The sequence below is a fragment of the Cebus imitator genome, unplaced genomic scaffold (assembly GCF_001604975.1).
Source record: "Cebus imitator isolate Cc_AM_T3 unplaced genomic scaffold, Cebus_imitator-1.0 Scaffold193, whole genome shotgun sequence".
Classification (NCBI taxonomy): Eukaryota; Metazoa; Chordata; class Mammalia; order Primates; family Cebidae; genus Cebus; species Cebus imitator.
Window position 1 is genome coordinate 2,955,414 of NW_016107508.1, and position 21,837 is coordinate 2,977,250.

At 40.3% G+C, this 21,837-nt stretch overlaps 1 protein-coding gene across 16 annotated transcripts in view; it reads left to right on the plus strand.

Annotated features, from left to right (window-relative positions):
• UNC79 (unc-79 homolog, NALCN channel complex subunit) overlaps positions 1-21,837 on the plus strand; it is a 276,166-nt gene that overhangs the window by 200,544 nt on the left and 53,785 nt on the right. For 13 of the 16 annotated variants that reach the window (XM_017547000.2, XM_037745182.1, XM_017546992.2 and 10 more), the window contains 8 exons: positions 2,667-2,783; positions 5,329-5,412; positions 9,291-9,393; positions 11,374-11,514; positions 14,411-14,449; positions 18,739-18,851; positions 18,937-19,022; positions 20,151-20,324. In XM_017547000.2, coding sequence (XP_017402489.1) covers positions 2,667-2,783; positions 5,329-5,412; positions 9,291-9,393; positions 11,374-11,514; positions 14,411-14,449; positions 18,739-18,851; positions 18,937-19,022; positions 20,151-20,324 — 857 coding nt within the window. The remainder of the gene's footprint in view (positions 1-2,666; positions 2,784-5,328; positions 5,413-9,290; positions 9,394-11,373; positions 11,515-14,410; positions 14,450-18,738; positions 18,852-18,936; positions 19,023-20,150; positions 20,325-21,837) is intronic. The other 3 variants (XM_017546999.2, XM_017546991.2, XM_037745178.1) reach the window with 2 other exon arrangements.

Here is a 21,837-nt window from a genome sequence, read left to right on the forward strand (position 1 = left end):
TGGATGCCAGACACTGTGCTTGGCACTGGAGGTCAAACGTGAATAAATAAAACAGCACTTGTTCTCCAGGAGTTTGCAGTCATTATAGTAATTGTAGCTACGATTTATTTGACACCTATCATGTGCCAGGCACTGTGCAAAGTGGCTCACATGCATTGTTATCTGATCCAGTTCTTACATCAGCATGTGCATGGTAGATGTTGTTGGCCCCATTTTATAGATTAGGTAACTGAGGTTCAGAGAAGCTAAATTACTTGCCTAAAGTCAAATACCCACTAAGTGATAGAGACAGGAATTGATGCTAGGCCCTTTAGACTTACAAACCCGTGTTCATTTTTAGTATATCATACTTCCTTTAAATAATTCAAAATCAGCTGTAATAAGGATTATGGAAATTCTAATAAATTATTTCCAAATGACAGTTAATTGCCCTTTTTGTAACAAAGAAGAATGGCTAGTTCTGAATCTAATTATTCTTATTTTATTACAAAAATCTGTTTGATCACATGATAAAATGCCAATATTATGTCCACATACTAAAATCATGAAAGTGTGTCTTCTCCTAATTTATATGAGTAATCTTTAATAAAATACAATGGACCGGGTTCGGTGGCTCACACCTGTAATCCCAGCACTTGGGAAGCTGAGGCAGGAGGATCACTTGAGCTCAGGGATTCGAGACTGGCCTGGTTAACATAGTGAGACCCAAGTCTCTACAAAAAAAATGAAACTTAGCCAGGCGTGGTGGCACGCACCTGTAGTACCAGCTACTCAGGAGGGTGAAGTGGGAGGATCACTCGAGCATGGGAGATGGAGGCTGCAGTGAGCTGTGATCATGCCACTCCACTCCAGCCTGTGCACCCTGTTTCAAAAAAGAAAAAAAAGAAATAAAAAAGATAGTGAATTAGAGTATAATTTGAAATAGGATTATTAGCTCAGTAGGACTCAAATGCTGGTTACATATACCATAAAATGAATTTACAAATGTCTCGTGATCCCAAAGTCATGGTTGATCTAGACTTTGGATTTGGCTTAGCGCTTCATTAGATTTTCTCCTTTCTCCTCCTTGCCATTAAAAGCATGCTCTTTGTGGTATGTTCTTGGAGGCATCATGCCTGGTGCCTTATACACTGAGCTAAACATTAAGGGTTTTATTCTCAGGGAATTCTGCTGTCTTTAAAAACACTTGAGAATTGAAGACATTATTCAGTCAGTAGAGGTTTTAAATTTTTCTTTGAGTCTTTTAGATGCTGCTAATTTTTAAATTTGTTAAATCTTGGAAAATATTTCTGTTTTTGAATTTTACTGAAAGCTGTGCTTTTCAAGTGAGTCAGAACATTGTAAGTTTTGCCAATCAGCGACAAAAATCAGAGCTGTTTAGTATTAGATTGAGTAGTCATTTTCATGAATTCAGTTAATGTTGACTTTAAGACACAAGAATTCCCTTCTCTTTTGATTAATCAGCTGATTATTTTGTAGCTAAACATGTTGTGACCACCATTAATCAAACAGCATGCTAGTCACATTAAAAATAATGTTATAATTGATTTCACGTCACACCAAGTTGCCACCTTGGTGCCATGATTGTGAAACCTGTGTATAACATTGAAGAGTTTCCAGGGGCCATACAGTCATCCCAGTTTCTACCATCCCTTTCTTGGGCATGTAGTTCACAGCTTCAGTTTCTGAAATTGTTCTTATAAGACAGTGAATAACCACAAGTTGTCAAATATACAAGGTGTTTAGGGTCATGTAGAAAAGTTGCATCCATGATGGTCTGCCTCTCACACTGGGCTGGTTGGTAGGGATTGGTGGGCCTGCTGAGAATAGGAGCAGAGGAGGCTGCTTTCCAACTCAGCAATCTACTGGCAAAAGTGTTTTTCATTGTTTTCTGTTTTGGAAATGCTAATAACTTGACATTTCACTGGTGGGATGTATCTCAATGCTTAACTTACAGGATAAAAATGTTACCACTTTTTAAAAACAAAGCTATGTACTAGAATATACTCGTGGATTGTTAATTGATTCACATTTTTCAAACAGTAGGCAGAGGCTCACACAGAGATTGAAAACAGCTTTTGACTTTGGAGTTGATATATTTTGGTTTTAGGACCACCTCAGTTGCTGACTGGTTCCAAGTCACATAATTGCATTTGCTTCAATTTCTCTCTCTAAAAATTGGGGTTGATATGTGTCATCCTACCCTAAAATATACACGCACACACACATCATGCACACATACACAGATACACCGGGACCTCATGGAACTATGAAGAAGATGGAAACAATGTACGCGCAAGCTCCGTTAAAGAAAGTTAAGCCATAAATTTAAATTTATTATTTTTCTCAAATCCTTTTGGGAACATAGCAGAGTATATAATTTAAAAAGTAGATGAAGATGATCTTATTTCATTCAATTGTAACTGGGATAAATATTTACAGGTGACAAATCAGTGCTAATGAGCACTGTTACCATCTTCACTGTGTGAAGAAAGGTACCCGGAACAGCAGAGTGCCTTAGTTTCTCATTTGAACAGAAGCATACAATTTACCAAAAATTATGAATAGCGAATGAAGGGTCAATTAAAATTCTACATGGATGTGTGGAGCCTTTGTGTGCTGTGGAAATTTATTATTATAATCATCTCCTAATTTCCTCCATCTAGCTCAGTATAGGCAGATGAAAAGGGGATCTCTGGGAGTTCTGACAATGAGCCAGTTAATGAAGCGGCAGCTGGAGCATCAGTCTAGCGCCCCCCATAACATCAGCAACTGGGACACTGGTGGGTCAAGCTTTTTCTTCTCGTTCTACCTCTTGGATTAGCGAATGCCACTTTCTCTGTGTCCACTCTGCTCCCTTGTTAAAGAATAGATTTTCTCTCATGTTCTTTGGTTCAGATAATTTTTCAAAACCACCTAAAGTAATTAGTAAGTCTATTTAAACTTCCCAAGTGTGCTGGAGGGACACGCTCTTCCATTGAGGCTGGCCCAACTCTTGTTCTCTCTAAGACCCAGATTCCAGACATTAGGTTATTGATCTGGGGAATGGAACTATGGTTTCATGATGCAAATAAAAAGGAAAACACACAGCAGGTTATCCATATTCTCTGTTGTATAAAAGACAAATTACCCCCCAAATGAGGGAATATTTATAGTAATAATAATAGTGATAACAGCTGTCAGCTTAGTGACATCATGATCTGCCAGTAGGTTTGGGAATATGAGTTCTGTGTTTTAGCCAGCAGGGTCACCAGGTTGCAGCCACACCCCCCCATGCTCATAAGATGGAACTGCATCTAACCTCAATTTTAAAGTAAGAATTGACTGCCATGACCTGTCTATTCGAAACATGATCACTCTGCATTTTCTCAACTTTGTTACCACGTTTTGTACATGTACTACCTTATCAAGCCAGTAGTACTACAGCCACAGTCCTCTTTTAAGTGCCTGCCTTTTCTGTTGTTTTTTCTTCTGTAATTAAATGGGTTGTTTGAGTTATAAGATTATAAATTTGAAAACACCTTGCAACATGCATGCATTACTGAAATGTAAGGGCTTATTATGGTGATATGCCCTGGGGCCTACTCTTGGATCAAACTCTTTTAGTATCGTGGTTAATACTTTCTGGCTGCAGTGGTATGAAATTATTTTAATATTCTTCCTGATGACTATGAATTATAATATCCACAAAAGCAAAATATTGAGATATTATTATATTCTTCAAAGCCATACTATTTATATACATCATTTTACTTGCTCTCATTATTCTGAAGAGAGAGAGAGAGAGAGAGAGAGAGAGAGAGAGACAGAGACAGAGCTCTAGTCTAGATAACTAAATTCCACACACCATACCCAATCTCATATTTAACAGATAGTTTCAACTCTCCTGGACTTGATAAGGGTTCTTAACATTGTAAAGGTTTAGTGTTTTCTCTTCATTTTAGTGATATGTGGTAGTGAGCAGTGAATAGCCAAGAGCCAACAGGCAAGAAGAGAAGGAGAAAGACTGGACAGCCAACCTCAGGAGTTTGCTGGGTTTAAATGAAGTCTTTCTGCCTACACCAAAGAGGACTGTGCTTCCTTCTTTATGGAGATGAAGCTACGTAAGGAACTGAGAAAGCAGCTTTTGTTTGACTAGGTCTCCGAAAATTAAATGCTAATGTGAGGGCTCTGAAGATGATTTTACTTTGCTACTGTTTTCTCTAGTGGGTAGCTCAGCCTAAGCTAACCAACCAGTTTAGATTCTGACTACAATGACAACCTAGTTTGATGGACACAGTAGTTATAAAAAGGCACATTGATCTCAATTTTCAGTCTAAATTTTAGTTTACCAAATAACCCATTTAACGGAATTTTTCACTTTTCAACCAAATTTCAATCTTGTTCATATCACTCTGGTTTCTCATTCAATACTTCCCATTTACATGCTGTCTGAATCTTTCCTGAGTTCTCCTGGGCCTGTTTTCCATCCTCCAAACTGGTTCTGGAATCACCAAGTCCTACTAGAGCGTCATCTCAATATTCTTATTTTGATTAGTGCTAGAAAAAGTCCTCCTCACATCTGAGCCTGGGGAGAGCCTGTGACTGTGTAATACAATGTTAGGTGGCATGTCACTTTAAACTACACATGTAGATTCAGTGACTTGCTGGTCTCCACAAGAACAAATTTGGCCATTTAGGCACACTGAGAAAGGTAGCCTAAACATGGATCATGATCAATTCACCTCAGCACACACCAGCTTCGTCCTGAGACCTGCCTTTTTTCCATCCATGCATGGCACCATGACTTGCTGCTTTGCCTCATCTTTCATGCAAACAAACATTTTTGAAGCACCACGCCTCCATTTTGCTCCCTCCCCCTTATTCCTGTTCCCCATCCCCCAGTCCCACTCCTGGCATTTCCTTCTTACCAGTTCCACGTGTTTTCAGTATGACCTTTCTGGCCATTGCCCCAAATGATCACTCATGTACTTATTGATTTGCATAAAACATTCCTGTCATGGCTGTGATATTAGCCTTTCATTTCCTATCTGGAGATAATGAGATTTGAACTTTTTTGGGGGACAGGGTGGGTGCTTGTCTGGACTTTTTGGGATAGTTGTAGATGCCGTCCTGCTTTTAGTTGCATTTCATGGAACTGAATGGCAGGTTTGTAGTGAAGCCCCAAATAACTCTACCCTAAAATCTAGGATACGTCCTGTAAATGTTAATCATCAGTAATAACAGGGACCAAAAAATGGCCCCAGGAGATAATTGGTTAAATTCTTTGTGTTCTAAATGGCACTAAGATGACCACATCAAAGACTGAAACACTCTGTTTATCCACAGAACAGATACAGCCTGGGAAACGCCAGTGTAACGTGCCAACGTGCCTAAACCCTGACCTGGAGGGGCAGCCATTGAGGATGAGAGGTTAGTTCTGAGTCACAGAGTGTCAGGCTGTAAGAGCTGAAGGAGACTGGACATGTTCATCATCTGGTCACCCAGCAGGTGCATCCTTTTTCTTAGCAGCTCCACGAAGTGGGGCTGATCTTTGCTCACACACCCTCAGTGGCTGAGAGTGCGTGACATCTCATCTTTGAACATGGCCAACAGTTCTTCCTTATAGTGACTTTCTAACCCTTGCACATAAAACAAGTCTAGTCTCTCTCATAAATTTTTTTTTTTTTTTGATACAGGATCTTGCTCTGTCGCCCAGGTTGGAGTACAGTGATACGATCTCGGCTCACTGCAACCTCCTCTATCTCCTGGGTTCAAGCCATTCTCCTGCGTCAGCCTCCTGAGTAGCTGGGATTACAAGCATGCATCACCACACCCAGCCAATTTTTGTCTTTGTAGTAGAGAGGAGGTTTCGCCATGTTGGCTGGGCTAGTCTCAAACTCCTGACCTCAGGTGATCCATCCGCCTCGGTCTCCCAAAGTGCTGAGATTATAGATGAGCCACCACGCCTGGCCTCTCCTATAATTTTTTGGATGGTGCTTATTCCCTTAGTCTTTTCTAGACCAGATATTCCTAGGTCCTTCAGCATTCCTCCTCAGACATATCAGTTTTCCATATCATGCCATATCTACTCTTCTGAGCATGGTCCAGCTAATCTATATTTTTTCTAGAATATTGAGGTCATAGGTTAATAGCTTCTTTCCAGCTCTCTGAAGTATGCATTGAAAAGATTCACTTGACTTGATGTTGCTCACGGAAACAAGCTGCAGGTCAATCTATGCTAAGGTCAGAATATTCATTTTGAATTTTAACTACCAAAGTAGTTGTTATTTTTGTTCTTTCTTAATTGAGAAGGCAGATTAACCTATCATTGGTAGAAAAACAACATACCCAGAAAGAATTATGATCACATCTCACAACCAGTGTCTTAAATCAAGTAGAGCTCTTTTCTAGACCATGCCACTCTTGTAATTTTCCTAAGGAATGAGGAGATATTGATATCTAGCTTTTGCTAACATTTCTTTGCCAATGAATAGCAGTTTTAGTTCCTGTAGTGGTTGAGGTAAGATTCTTTTAATCTATGGGGCTAGGAAAAGCTTTGATGAATAGAAGTAAGAGTGGTTGAACAAATCTTTCGTGCTTGTTCATGATCTAGCGACCCAGTAGCAGTAAAAGTGGAATGACATGGTGAGAACACTGAGATGGAAAGTCAGTGTCTTTCATGGTAAACTGAAGAGCCCATCGGTGCAGCTGGGGGACTGATCCATGCACACCTGCTTTGAGACAAACATCTTCATAATTTTTCCTGTCTCCAAGACTACCAAAGGGACTTTTGTCAAAATCTTCAGCTTCAAAGTTGGGCTCTGGAGGTGGGCCCCTCTTCATTCAAGTTTCTGAGAGCCCTCTGTCTCTGCTGTAGAGTGCACTTCAGCTATTCAGAAGGGGAGCCAGTAGTGGAGGCATCAGAAATGTCAGCAGCAACTTGAGGGTGGTAGGGACTGCCTTTAACTTGTAGACTTATTGTAACTGAAGTATAACCAAAAGTGGCTGAGGTCTGTGGCCTCCTTTTTGCATTTCCCACCTTCTCCTAAGTACTCTTTGTTCCCACTTTAGTAGTAATGTTTAGGAATCCATTGATTCAGCCAGTGTTGCCCATGGGGGCCAGTGTTCAATAACTGAACCTGTTTGCTTTTATAGATGACGGCTCTAAAGATGGCATCATACATTCATGCTGTCATATGGAAAAACAACTTCACAATGCTATTGTCAAAAACACCTTTTTCTTGGCATTTGTATTAGGTAATAATTAGTTTGAAACTACCAGAATGACTTTGAGTTCCTCCCTTTTCTTGACTTTAGTTGTGATTACTGTATAACAGTAATTGGCAATACTCTTCTGAAAGGCTTGACTCCGAGGTTTTTAGTTAAAAAATCAGTTTCTTATGTTTCTAGTAAGTCTATGTCCATATCACCATATATTGTGTGGGCTGAATTTTTCCACTTTTAGCACAGGCATTTTGACATCTGGTCCATGCGGTCTGTCAACGTTTTAAGAAATGTGGAGTATTGGATTTAAATTTTCTGTGTCTTGGTCTCTTGAAGCAACTTCATGCTCTTTACTGTGCTATTTAATAATAAATTGGCGTCTTCATTTATCTTGGCCTATTTCTTGTCTTTTCTATTATTAATCAGTGTACACTTATACCTGTAATACTGTTGCTTCCACTCAAAGTAACATCTTTATGAAACAAACAGTTGGAGATCTTTGTCAATGATACACTTGTGTATACTTAGGAAAGGATGTTATCTTGGACATAGCTTATAAAAATGGTAGTAAAATTTGGATTCCCATTTGGGAGCTTAGGAAGTGACATAAAGATATTTTCAGATACTTTCCTTTGCAGTTTGGATTTGCAAATGTTCTGCTTCTCATACTTTTTTTTGTAACCTTTGATCAGGTAAAGGAGTCTGCAGTATGGAAGCATCTTGACTTTTCAAAGGCTCAACACCATTTTTTCCTCCGAAAATTCAGATTGAAACACAATGCCCACTTGGCTAGCTTTGTGAATATTTTGATTCCTTTGGAAACTCATTGTCTGAATCATTATCTTTCTCCTATTTGAGGAAAGATCGTAGATCATACCAGGTTTTTTTTTTTTTTTTCCTCCCGGCACCAAGATACTAATTCCTTGATGAGAAACAGTATTTAATGACTATTGAATTTTTCTGCCTTCTTTCCTGTTTAAAGAACTTAGAGTTTTAGTTAGTACTTTGTGGTATATGGCATTATTCTGGATGATCACTTTGAGATTCTTCTTGGGGTACCTCATTTTCATCTGAGATTCTATCTTGCACTAGTGGCTTTCTTAATGGAGAACAGCTTCCTGAATCTCCAGACTGATTTACTCGTCCCTGGAGCTTGTTGCTAAGATTTCTTGCCTCAGATTTCTTGGAAGGCATCAAACCCCAAAGTTTTAAATACTGTGGTATCGATTGGCTGACGTGGAATGAGTCACTGGATGGTTCCTTCAAAAAATCTTGATATTTCATTCATAAATACTTCAGTTTGAAAAATGGAAGGCCAGCTGCAGTGGCTCACAGCTGTAATCCTAGCACTTTGGGAGGCTGAGGTGAGAGGATCCCTCAAGCCAAGGATCTCATGACCAGCCCAGGTAACATATTTTGTCTTTACAAAATACTTAAAAATTAGCCAGGCATGGTGGTATGTGCCTGTAGCCCCAGCTTCTTTAGTGGCTGAGATGGGAGGATTGCTTGAATCTCGGAACTTGAGGCTGCACTGAGCCATGCTCACGCCACTGCACTCCAGCCTGCGTGACAGAGCAAGACCTTGTCTCAAATAAGCAAGGAAACAAACAAACAAACACACTGATATTTCTTAGCTCAAAGATCTTCCATTGCTTAAGTGCATGGAATTCTGGGATCTTACCACCTTCCTATATTAGCAAAACTATAATGTTGATATGCATTTGTGATTTTAGAAATGCAGTATTATATGGGCAATTTCCATTTATGCCTACAAATAGTGTTTGTAGCTCATTTAAGGGTACCCTTGAATAGATTTCCCCCTTTGTCTTTTATCTTTGTCTTTGGACCCTGCTGGCACACCTAAGAGAGACAAGTCTATCTCTTCACTTCATCTAAGCGGAAACAAATCACAATCGTTCTTGACTTCGTTTCATGGTTGAGGGCTTTCTACAGTACAATTGGGATGTCCACGTTGCATTCCAGGCAGTGTGGTCCTTGGAGGGTTTCCAAGAGGAGAACCAGGCCTTTCTTGGCCCCTTGAAGCTTGTCTGTATTCACTGGTTGTCCCTTTGCTGCTTACCCAGGTGCCACCAAATCCAGCCTGCTGTCCGCACCAAGCATAGTCAGTATGTTTGTGCCTGCACCCGAAGAATTCACCGATGAGCAGCCGACAGTGATGACGGACAAGTAAGCTCGCATAGTTATTTTCTTCACCGTGTATACAGAATTTGAGTTTGGTCACCACAGTGGTGAGAAAGTTTCAGAAGAAGCATGCTTTGCTTTTAAGTCATAATTTGTTCTTCCAGTATATTGCCTGGCACACAGATGCTTGTTCAGTGAATATGATAAAGAGTAACCAAAGCATGTGGATTGCTTGAGCCCAGGAGTTTGAGACTAGCCTGGGCAACATGGCAAAACCCTGTTTCTACTAAAAATACAAAAATTAACCTGGTATGGTGGTGTGTGCCTGTAGTCCCAGCTACTAGGGAGGTTGAGGTGGGAAGATCTCTTGAGCCTGGGAGGTCAAGGCTGCAGTGAGCCATGATGGCACCACTCTACTCCTGCCTGGGTGACAGAGTGACTGTGTCAAAACAAAACAAAACAAAATGCTTTTAGGATTTCGAGTTTAGAGAAATTCCCTTGGACCAGGAAGCCTTCTTGGTAAAGGTGACCTGATTGATAAATTAGGTATGTGATATGGTTTGGCTGTGTCCTCACCCAAATCTCAGCTTGAACTGTCATAATCCTCACATGTCAAGGGTGGGGCCAGCTGGAGATAATTGAATCATAGGGGTGATTTCCCCCATACTGTTCTCATGGTAGTGAATAAATCTCACAAGATCTGATGGTTTTATAAATGGGAGATCCCCCTGCAGAAGCTCTCTTGCCTGCCACCATGTAAGATGTGACTTTGCTCCTCCTTGCCTTTCACCATGATTGTGAGGCCTCCCCAGCCATGTGGAACTGTGAGTCAATTAAACCTCTTTCCTTTATAAATTACCCAGTCTTGGGTATGTCTTTGTTAGCAGCTTGAGAACAGACTAATACAATATGCTTCTGATAAAAGGTGAGGAGGGTAAGGTGGAAGGGGCTGGTGTGAGTATCCCTGTAGCTGGCCACCCATTACTCATTTGTAATGAGCTGACAGCCTTGACTGAAGAAGCAGCAGTGCCTGTCTTGTGCAGGTGCCTTAGAAGGTCCACACGAGTCACTGAGTTGCTGGCAGAGGGCTCTCCCCAGCTCTTCCTTTGGTATTATCCTCCTCCCCAAGTCTTAATCTTTCTTAGTTGCCTTTCTGTGCACTCCATTTCTTTTCTTTTTTACTTAGTAATGTGAATCCTGTATTTTAAAATGTCAATTTGTAAGAAATTTTTATGCTTTTCTGGGGGCCTGTATTTAGGAAGGTTTCAGAAGGAAAAGTCACAACAGCAGTTGTAGTTCTTGTTTCCCTGCTATTCCTAGTAGACTTTCCCTTCCCTTTATAAAACCTCTCACTTTGTCAGCTGGCTTTGGTTGAGTTGAATGAAATGGACCCTACATTAGGACACTACAAAGAGCAATAAGTTGGAAGTTACCCAAGAGCGGGTGGCATTGTTTGTGCATTTGTATATGACACTCAGCAGGCCTGGTGAGTTCATAAAACTAATCTGAGTGAGTGGTGGAGAAGAGACTTCCTCGTCTCCTCAGGCTTTCCACATGGTTCTGTAGACTTGACTGCCCTGTCTCTTACCCACAAATAGAACATTTTCTGAAAGCCTCCATCCATGCCTGGGCATTTTTCATTTTTAACATCAACAAATGAAAAATCTAGTTACTGACTTTTCTCAGCAATAATGTCACATGCATCAAATCCTTCATCCACAGGCTTCAAACTGTTGGCACTCATTCTAAGCAAGAGCAATCACGCATGTGCAGGACAGATGCTGAGGAACTGAAAGAATATTTTCAGTAATCAGATGCATCTTCGTGGTCTCTGCCATGTGTGCTGTTTCTGTATCTGTGGTGATGGCGGCACTGCAATCCCCTACCGATTACCAGAGCGGGGCCCCCCATCTCCTTTTGGAGACTTTTCCAAGACCTGCTAGAAATGGCCATGTCTGTAATACATTATATTTTGAGAGCATGGGTCTTTCTTTCATGGAAAGCATGTCTCTGTTTTCTTTGCAGATGCCATGACTGTGGGGCCATTCTTGAAGAATATGATGAAGAGACGCTTGGACTGGCCATCGTGGTCCTCTCCACGTTCATTCACTTAAGCCCAGACCTGGCAGCCCCGCTGCTGCTGGATATCATGCAGTCTGTGGGAAGGTGAATGTCCTTCTGTTTTGTTTGGTAGGAAGGTCCTTTATTCAATCTCTGTCTTGAAGTAAAAACTACCAGCTTAAAAGTGAAACATTTAGCCATCTTATAGATACTGGGATTTGTGAGATCAACTCAGACTAGTTTTAAAAACCAAATAGACCAGTCTTTCAACTGAATTCTCCATCTGTGTAGGGTCATGAGTCACAATGTCAGAGCAAAGCTGGAGGCAACTGTGCTAAGAAAACCCCACTGTTTGTTATTCCCTATCACTAGATGAGCTAATGGATGTAACCACACTCACAACTATCAGCAGTTGATAGTAAGCACTTCATAAGTATTAGCTGTTATTATTTCTCTTTACCTTTTTCTGAGATGGATTTTCTAGGCATTTGCAATCTCAAGAGCACCTCATTTAACTGTAAAACTTGGAACATTGCCATGTGAGGAGACACACAGTAATTACAGCAGGTTCACATTTCCGACTCAGATAAAGGAAGGATACACACATCTGGGGCACAGGGATTTCAACCTGACTGAGCGATTATGCTTAGCGGCTTTGAGAGTGTTCGTGCTAAGAAAATTCTATTTAGTATGTAGGGCATTAGAAGATAAATGATGTATTTCATGGATATGAAGAAAGCTCAAATTCAATAACAAACTGTAGTCCTAGCATGCACAACCTATAGGAGAGGATTGAATTAAACTCCGCATGAATGTATTAATGCTTCCAATCTGTGCTAAGAGTGCCAGGTGCTTTAGGCTGCAGGCATTAGACAGAGCTCTTGCCCTCAGGCACTCTGCACTTAATTGCTGTGACAGTTACTGTGGACTCATTGACTAGCCGTACAAGACGGGGTAATTAAGTGCTGTAATGAGTGGTATGAGAGAGAGCTAAGTGCTAGAGAAGATTAGTATAGGAAAGATTTCCTAAAGAAAGTTTATAAGGAGGAGGTAGGACAAGAACTGGATTCTGCAAATTCTTGGCATTTGGGGAAAGGAAAGAGAATGAATCTTAATGGAGCTAAAATTTAACCTGTTTTTTAAAATGAAAATTGCTGACTTCAAGTTGGAGACAAACAGGAAAGCACTGTCAGCTCCTCAATCCCAAGAGGGGGTGGCTTTCTTATCCTCCCTCTCTCCAGTTTTTTTGGTAGTGTCCTTAGGAGTCATATAGACAGAGATTGTATAAAGGTCAGTGTGACTATTGCATCTGGAGACTTCAGAATAGCCCATGTGCAAAGTAAGGGATGGATATGGGGATATGGAGAGATAAGAAAAGATGAATTACTTCATTTAAGCCCTGGAGTTTGAGCTAGTCATAATAATTACAAAATAGAAACTCTCAACACTTGGGGAGTTGAGAGTTTTTATTAATACCAGGTCACAGTTTCTACTGTCAATACTTCTTAGTTTCAGAACAGATAGAATTATTGTTCCAGTCTTTTATCATCTCTTTGAAACAGATGATCTAGGTTGTCATAGCTATATAGAGGGGTTTGTTTCAGTTTTGGTTTTTTGTTTGTTTTAACATAAGTGAGAACAATTCATTTTCAAACATTGCCAACTGTTATGATGGAAACACATGAGCTTTGAAGAAAAGCAAGGGAAAACCAGTGGCAGATACATTTTTACATATTTACATACACATATACTAAATCTCTACCTCCCTGGGTAGACTAGCAAGAGACAGGGTGTATATTTAGTGCAAGCTACCACAAGTCTTAGCAACCTAAGCCTAATCACCAAAGCTACCATGAAAACAGATTCAACTGCCAGCTAATTCGGGGCTTCCTGGCATGCCCCACTTCATCATGAAGAACAGATGAGGCCATGTGGTTTTACAAACACGTTGTTTATTTGTGCTAGTTATGACCACAGGGGCCATTCCCTGTATATTCTAAAGGTTTGTAAGCTCAGCATAACTCTTTCATAGATCACCCAAGCTCTTCCATATGATCTCATACTTTGCTGTCTGCCTAGATCCCTCTTAAATGATCCCTTTCTCTAGGTATATCCTTTAAAGTCGTATTTGCTGCACCATTAATTACTGTTACTGTTTAGTTCACCTGCCAATGTTTATCTATTTGTTGTAGTGACATTAGCATGAGAGGGTCTGTAAACAAAACAACTGGGAGTGGTGTCAGGTGTTAGTGGTTGCTGGGCCCTCAGTTCCTCTCCAAGTGGATTCTTGGCTCAGCTCACTCTTACACAGGTAGTCCTAATAAAGTAAATAAATTTGCAACATTCTCCTTTTCTGTTTCTTCAACATCTTACTCATCCAGACATGTTATTGTAAACCCACCAGTATAGTCCATTCTCTTGCCATAGGATAACACATAGAATATTTCCACACATACAGAACCAAATAATTACACTTTTTTGGAAATTACATGCTATATATTGTTTACTTAACCAATACATTTCTCTTCTTAATGTAACATTTCTCTTCTCCTCATTTCAACCCAACAGCTGACAAATATTCCTGTTATCTATTTTACTATCTTATGGAGGCTTTTATCATTTGTGATTTGTTTATAGTTAGGTCTCGGAAGTTATATACACAGAAATGAATTTTGAGTTAATATGGAGAGGGACTGGGTCCAATGTTGTTCTGATCACTGTTTTACCTGGCTGCAGGAACATTCTGTAGAAAACCAACTCTCTGCAAACCTCTCCATGAAAATGTCTAACTTGACATAGCAGATCTCAAGGACTGGGTCAAGTTTAACTCTAGAGACTGACCACTGAGTGGGCCCTCTGTCCTCTGTCAAGGGAACTGTCAACATTATACATGTCTCCCCATCTAAACCGGAAACACAATAGGTCCTCCTCCCACATTATTAATGCATCTCATCATGGAAATCTTAGATATTTGTGTGACTCTCTTTACTTTATTTCCTAGATTGGCATCCAGTACTACCTTTTCTAATCAAGCAGAAAGGTAAGGTCCTAAAGTGAGCCCAGATCTCACTTTATTTTCTCCTCTGAGAATGTTCATCTGTTTCTAAAACACCAGTGTGGGGCTGGGTGCAGTGGCTCATGTCTGTAATCCCAGCACTTTGGGAAGCTGAGGTGGGAGGATCACTCAAGCCCAGGAGTTCGAGACCAGCTTGGGCAACATAGCAAGACCCTGTCTCAATAAAAAAATAAAAAATAAAAAATAAAATGCCAGTTTGTGCACCACAGAAAGAATATTGTTAGGCTCCAGTTGTAGCTCCAGAGAGCACTAGTTGTTCATTTTCTGTTCTTGCCTTTATTTATTCATTCACTCATTCATTCACTCACTCACTTATTTCAGCCAACAAATACTTTTAAGCCCACCCTGTGCTAGATACTTAGGGCTTCACTGGGGGCAAAACTGACATGATTCCTGCCCTTATGGGGCTTATAGTCTATCCATGAAGCCAATGCGAATAAAATGTTTGTACAAATTCATAATTGTAAACTGTGCTAAGTGCTATGAAGAAAAAGTACAGAGAGACTTATGTAACAGTAATTCATTCAACAGGTATTTATGGAGTGACTACTAGTTACTGATGTTATAGTGGTAACAAAACATCAAATCCTGGCTCTCATGGAACTTACATTCTACTTGATGAGGGAGAAAACAAGCAAATTAACCAACAGGAAAACTGACTCTGTAATTTAATATCATTTATTGCTAAATTCTGTGAAAATTAATCAAGCAAGTCCGGGAGATAGAGAGTGCGTGGAGCTGGTATTTTAGATATAATAGTCAAGGACAGCCTTTTTGAGGAGGTAATATTTGAACAAAGCCTGAATAAAGTGAGAGAGTGATCCATGCAGTAATTTATAGAAAGAACATTCCAGGCAGAGGGAGCAGCAAATATGAAGTCTCTAAGCCAGGAAAATGCCTCATATATTTGGAAAACAGACTAATGTGCCTGGAGCAGGTTGAGTGTAAAAAAGAGTGGCAGGAGATGAGAAGGCAGAGGCAGTGGGGGCCAGGCCAAGTAGAGCCCTGCTGGTCATTTTAAGGATGCAGCAGGGAGCCATTGGAGTGTGGGGTGATGTGCTTTAACATGCTGTATTAGTCCATTTTCACACTGCTGATAAAGACATACCTGAGACTGGGTCATGTATAAAAGAAAGAGGTTTAATGGACTCACAGCTCCACATGGCCTGGGAGGCCTCACAATCATGGTGGAAGATGATGGAAGAGCAAAGGGACGTCTTACATAGCGGCCAGCAAAGAGAGAGCTTGTGCAGGGGAACTCCTGTTTATGAAACCATCAGATCTTATGAAACGTGTTCACTACCACCATAGTGAATGACTGCCCCTATGATTCAGTTATCTCCCTCTGGGTCTCTCCCACAACATGTGGGAATTATGGGCGTTACAATTCAAGATGAGATTTGGGTGGGGACACAACCAAACCCTATCAGCTGCTTTGAAGGATCACTCTCTAGTTACTAATCAAGGGGCATGAAGTTTTAGTCAAGCTGGATGAATGAGCTCTGAAGATCTGCTATATAGCATTCCACCTACAGTCAACAGTAATGTATTGTACACAAACATTTGTTAAGAGGATAATTCTCATGTTAAGTGTTCTTAACATAATAAAATAAATCTTTTTTTAAGAAAAAAAATATTTAAAGGATCCCTCTGGCTTCTGTGTTGAAAATAGATTATGGGGAGGGGTTAAAAAGTAAAGCTGGGGACCAGTTTGATGACCGTGTTAGTGGTGCAGGTGAGAGGTTAGTGGCTTAGTCTAAGGTGATGAGAGGTAGTCACATTAAGGATATATTTAAGAAATATTTTGAAAGTAGAGCCAATAGAATTTGCTGCTAAATTGGATGTTGGGTATAAGAGAAAGTGAGGAGGCAAGAATGACTCCCAGGTTTTGGTCTCAACAACTGGGTGGGCGGGCTTGGCATTTGCTGAGAAGAGCAAGCCTGGATGAGAGCTGACAGTGTGAGTGGGTGTGACAGGCGGTCCCAGTCTGGTCTTGATAGTGGTAGAGGAGGGGAGAAGGAGGGAAGGGCTTCCCTTAAGAAGTGATATTTAAACTAAGATGTGAAAAAATGAGTTTAACTTAATACGCACATAGTTATGGAAAAAGCATGGTAAAAACAGTGTGTAGGAGGAACTATGAAAAAGCCAGTATAACCACAGCACAGAGATGCAAGAGCTTGCTGAGTCTGACTGCTAGCTTGTGCATGACTTATAAACCACAGTAAATATTTTGGACTTCCTTCTAGCAGCAGTGGGAAGCCAGTGAAGGATTTGTAAGCAGCAAGATGCGTGCGTGCGTGCCTGTGCCTGTGTGTGCGTGTGTGTGTGTAGCACGTAGAAAGCCTACTTTGACTGCATTGGGGAGGAAGAACCAGAGGAGGGCAGGAACAGATGCTGTCTTTGACTTTGGCCACACTGATCTCTCTGCCTTAGTTTCCTCATCTGTAAAAGAGAGATACTAATCTGTAAAAGAGAGATACTAATCTATGCCTTCTTGTGCCTCAGGAGTGTTTTCTGTGGCACATATACCCAAATGATAGAGTGTATATGATAGCGTAACTGTAACACGTCCTACAAACACGAGATAATATTATTGTTGACATTGCATTTCTATAGCTTATGGCTTTAGGGATGTTTGTTTTTCTTTCTTATGCTCTATTCAATGAATGGCTTTTTAAAAAACTTTTTTTCTTTACTTTTTTTAATGAAAGATTTTAAATATACTGCAAAGTTGAAAGAATTATACAGTGAACGTTCATATACCTATGACCTAGTTTTTAAAAGAAATATTTTATTTTCTTTATCATGTATCCAATCATTTATCCATCCATCATTTCTTAGATGTATTTCAGAGTAAATTTCAGATATTAGAATATATTTTCCCCTACATACTTTTGCAAAGTTAGCCTTAACTCAGGTTTAATTTCTTATACCTTTGTTTCTTTTTTCCTCCAGCTTTATTGAGGTTTAATTGAGAAATAAAAATTATATATATTTAAGGCATAAATGTGATATTTTGATGGATACGTACATTGTGAAATGATTACCACAGTCAAGCTAATTAACATATTCATCCCCTCATGTAGTTACCTTTTTATTTTTTGGTGAGAACGTTTGAAATCTACTCTCTTAGCGAATTTTAAGTGTACAATACGTTGTTGCTAACCGTACCCACCATATTGTACATTGACTGTGGTTGTTTCTTTTGTATAATTTACATACAAGGAAGTACACAAATCTTAAGTGTTCATTTCTTGAGTTTTGTCAAATGCATATAACTGTGTAATCCAAACCCCTGTCAAGATATAGAACACTACTGGTATTCCCAGAAAGATCTCTCATGAACCTTTCCAGAGACCCTCTACTTCCATAGAGGCAAACACTATTGTGGTATTTTTTCCACATGGATTAATTTTGCCCCTTCTAGACTCCCTGTCAATGGAATCCTACTGTCTGTGCTCTTTTGTGTCTAACTTCTTTTATTCAGCATGATGTTTTTGAGATTTATCCATGTTGCTGCTTTTATTAGGAGTTTGTTTCCTTTTCAAGGCTGAATTGTATCCCATAGTTTGCTTTTTTATTTTCTTATTGAAGGACTTCTAGGTTGTTTTTGTTTGGGGCTTTTAAAAATAGAGCTGTTGTCAACATTCTTATGAAAGCCCTTTTTAAAACAAGTGATTTTATTTCTTTTGGGTAAGATATCTAGGGATGATATTGTTGGGTTACAGAATAGGTATGTGTTTAATTTTATAAGAAACTACTGGAACTTCTCTTAAAGTGGTTATGCCATTTTATATTACCACCATCAATGGATGAGACTTCCGGTTGCTTCATATTCTTGCCCAACTTTGGCATTGTTGATCTTTTTAATTTTAGTCATTCTGGTGGGTGTGTAATGGGTATTTCATTATAGTTTTAACTTGCATTTCTCTATGCAGAAGGACTCTGTCCTTCTGCGATCATGTGACCTTTGTATGTTACCGCTTCTCTCTGGGCCTTATAACCTCCATTAGTACATTATGGGACCTGGAACGTGTCTGGGACTACTCTGGCATTTCATGGTTCTCTCTTTCTAAAAAGTTGTTGTTAGCAGGGATTAGCTTTGAGTAGAATATTTCCTTTCACTGATGAACATGACAGTGAGATATCTCATAAGAGGAATGGTGTGCAGATGTTTGAATTCTAAGTGAATACCTAAACACATGCTCCCTGGCCTATGACCTCTTGCCTTTTCTCCCCCTGTTCCACTCCAGCATGATGGTTCCCGGCAATGCAGCGGGAGTGGCCAAGCAGTTCTTGCGCTGCCTCTTCCATCAGCTGGCCCCCAACGGCATCTTCCCACAGCTGTTCCAAAGCACCATCAAAGGTAACTCATCCTTTGAGGATCCAGACGCCACAAATTTGACTCGTCCCAGATGCTCAAACACTAAATCTGATTGTTGACTTTCCAGATGGGACTTTTTTACGGACCTTAGCCTCATCTCTGATGGACTTCAATGAGCTGAGCTCCATCGCAGCCCTCAGTCAGCTCCTGGAGGTGGGTTTCCTTTAGTGACACCGTAAGCCCCAGCCGAAACTCTAATCCCCAGCACAACTGTGGGTTATGTTTCTTTGAGTCCTGCCACAGGCTACTGCTGAGAAAGGATTTCAATGTTATTTAATTTAAAAATGAAATCTACAATTTTTGAATTGAAAATACATATTAAAAATTTTAAATGCTAAGGGCTGAGTGCAGTGGCTTATGCCTATAATCCCAGCACTTTGGGAGGCTGAGGCAGGAGGATTGCTTGAGGCCAGGAGCTCAAGACCAGCCTGTGCAACATAGCAAGACCCCCATATCTACAAAATAAAAATTAAAAAAATTAGCCGGGGTGGTGGCACATGCCTGTAGTCCCAGCTACTTAGGAGACTGAGAGGGGAGGATCACTTGAACTCAGGAGTTGGGGGCTGCAGTGAGCTGTGATCGCTACACTATGCTCCAAGTTGGGCAATAGAAAGAGACCCCAACTCAAAAGAAAAATAATATGAAATGCTAAAATTTAAAATAATTCAAATTTTATAAAGTTAATTAAGAAATAGAATTGCACAGAAAAGTGTCAGTTGAACATTGCTGCTTTGCATGGATTTACTCTTCGTTGAAAGCTTCTCCACACTCCCAACTAAGTCGTGACCTTGCCTCCACAGAACAACCCAGTTTTCCAAGGGCAGAGTGGTGGGTGGAGCTATGGGCACTGGATCAAGTGACATAGGTTCAAGTCTCAGCGCCGCTGCAGGTCAGCGCTCACGGTTTGCTTGCGGGCGATGCTCACTGTTAGAAAGAAAGCTGCTGCTCCTGTAATTCTATGCTCAGTCTTTGTGCTGGGGAATATTTCCAGTGAGCTTCATTTATTGTTTTCTTAGCACCGATCCACAATGGAACGCCTTGGAAGCTGTTTCCTATTTCTTGCTCACATTTCACCTCTCACCAATTTTCTCCCATAAGTTTGTCTGAACTTGTCAATTTTTCTTGATATTCCTCCAGTCTATCGCAGGGATTGGCCTATGTAGTAGGCACTGAACACGTTTATAGCCTGAAGATATGACTTTTAAACTGACCTTCACCAAATAGCGCTATGCATTCCCATACTGTTTCAGCAGTTGATTGCCTATGCTTTTGTGTTTTTAGGGTCTAAATAACAAAAAGAATTTACCAGCAGGGGGTGCTATGATACGCTGTTTGGAAAACATTGCAACCTTCATGGAAGCTTTGCCTATGGATTCTCCTAGTAGCCTCTGGACCACAATCAGCAACCAGTTTCAAACATTTTTTGCCAAGCTGCCTTGTGTTTTACCTCTGAAGGTAAGCTGAGCTGAAGATTTCATTTTCAATTAATTTCTTACCATTTTCAGACCGTTTATTTATAGAGAACAACACAAGCAGCAGAGTCTTGGGTGATTTAATGTATCGCAAAGGACAATGAGAAACCTCCGTCAGCCATGAGTGAGGAGGCTTATTTGGGTTGTTCTGTCCTCTCTTAGGGAATGACAGGAATGCAGAGTGAGCATTTTGATCACTGATTATGAACATGCATTTTTCCAGTTGATTAAAAAAAAAAAAGACAGCCAGAAAGACATTAGTAGATGGTGTTTATCCAGCTATTTTTCTCTGGTAGATATTAAATAAGTAAGTAAATAAATAGTTTTATCCAAAAGCAGCCCAGACATATAAAATTTAAATTTTAGAGAATTATCTAAAGGGAAGTGATTGCTGTGTTTATGAATGATGCTATTTCTGCTTGACTGTTACCCTCTATACCATACCATCCCCAAGAATATACACACCTACCTGGAAATCTAGTGGCCCAAGGATCATCGAAAACAGGAGCCCCGTAAATGCAATTAAGAAGCCAATACTGTTAGAGCTGGAAGAAACCTAAAAAGATCATCCTTTCCAATGCCCTCATTTTCGAAATGAATTCTGCAAATTCAGAGAGGTAGTGTAGCTTCCGAAGCAATGCAGTGGTGGCAATGTGAAGATCAGAACAGAGGTTTTCTGACTCACAGTCCAGTGTCTGTTTCACTAACAGACTCTTTTTGCTCTTCTATGACAGGGTGAGTTGAAGGCATTCATGTCTCTAGAGCAGGGTATGGGGAGGTGGCTGGCAGTGGCATTACTGGCTTTGGATCTGACCTGCGCCATGAGGTTTTTTGTGCTTTCTCTGTGCAGAATACAGAAGCATTTAACTGGCAACAAAATGAATCAGTTAGGGCATAGCGCCTCACACCTGTAATCCCAACACTTTGAGAGGCAGAGATGGGAGGATCGCTTGAACCCAGGAGTTTGAGACCAGTCTGGGGAGCATGGCGAGATGTCATCTGTATGAAAGATTTTAAAAACCACAGCCTAGGCAATATAGTGAGACTCTGTCTCTTAAAAAAAAAATAGCTGGGCATGGTGGCACCTGTAGTCCCAGCTACTTGAGAGGCTGAGGTGGGCTCATTGCTTGAACCCAGGAGGTTGAGGCTGCAGTGAGTCATGATTGTGCCACTGCACTCCAGCCTGGGCAATAGAGTGAGACTTTGTCTCAAAAATATAAAATAAAATAAAAATTTTAAAAATTCTGATAGAAAAGCAAAAGAATCACTTGTTGATTTTACAAGTGAGGGTACATATTAGTAGCTCCACCTCTACAATGAGTATTATGTGTACATAAGATATTTGATAAAGATTAACCACCTGTGATAATACATTTTTCCAAAGGGGCAGATACTACTAATAGGTCTACATGGTATAATTCAGGGACCCTTAGCTCAGCATGTGCCCCTTTGAGCTTGGAGTTACAGTGGGAAGCAGGAGTGCAGAGGAGGGATCT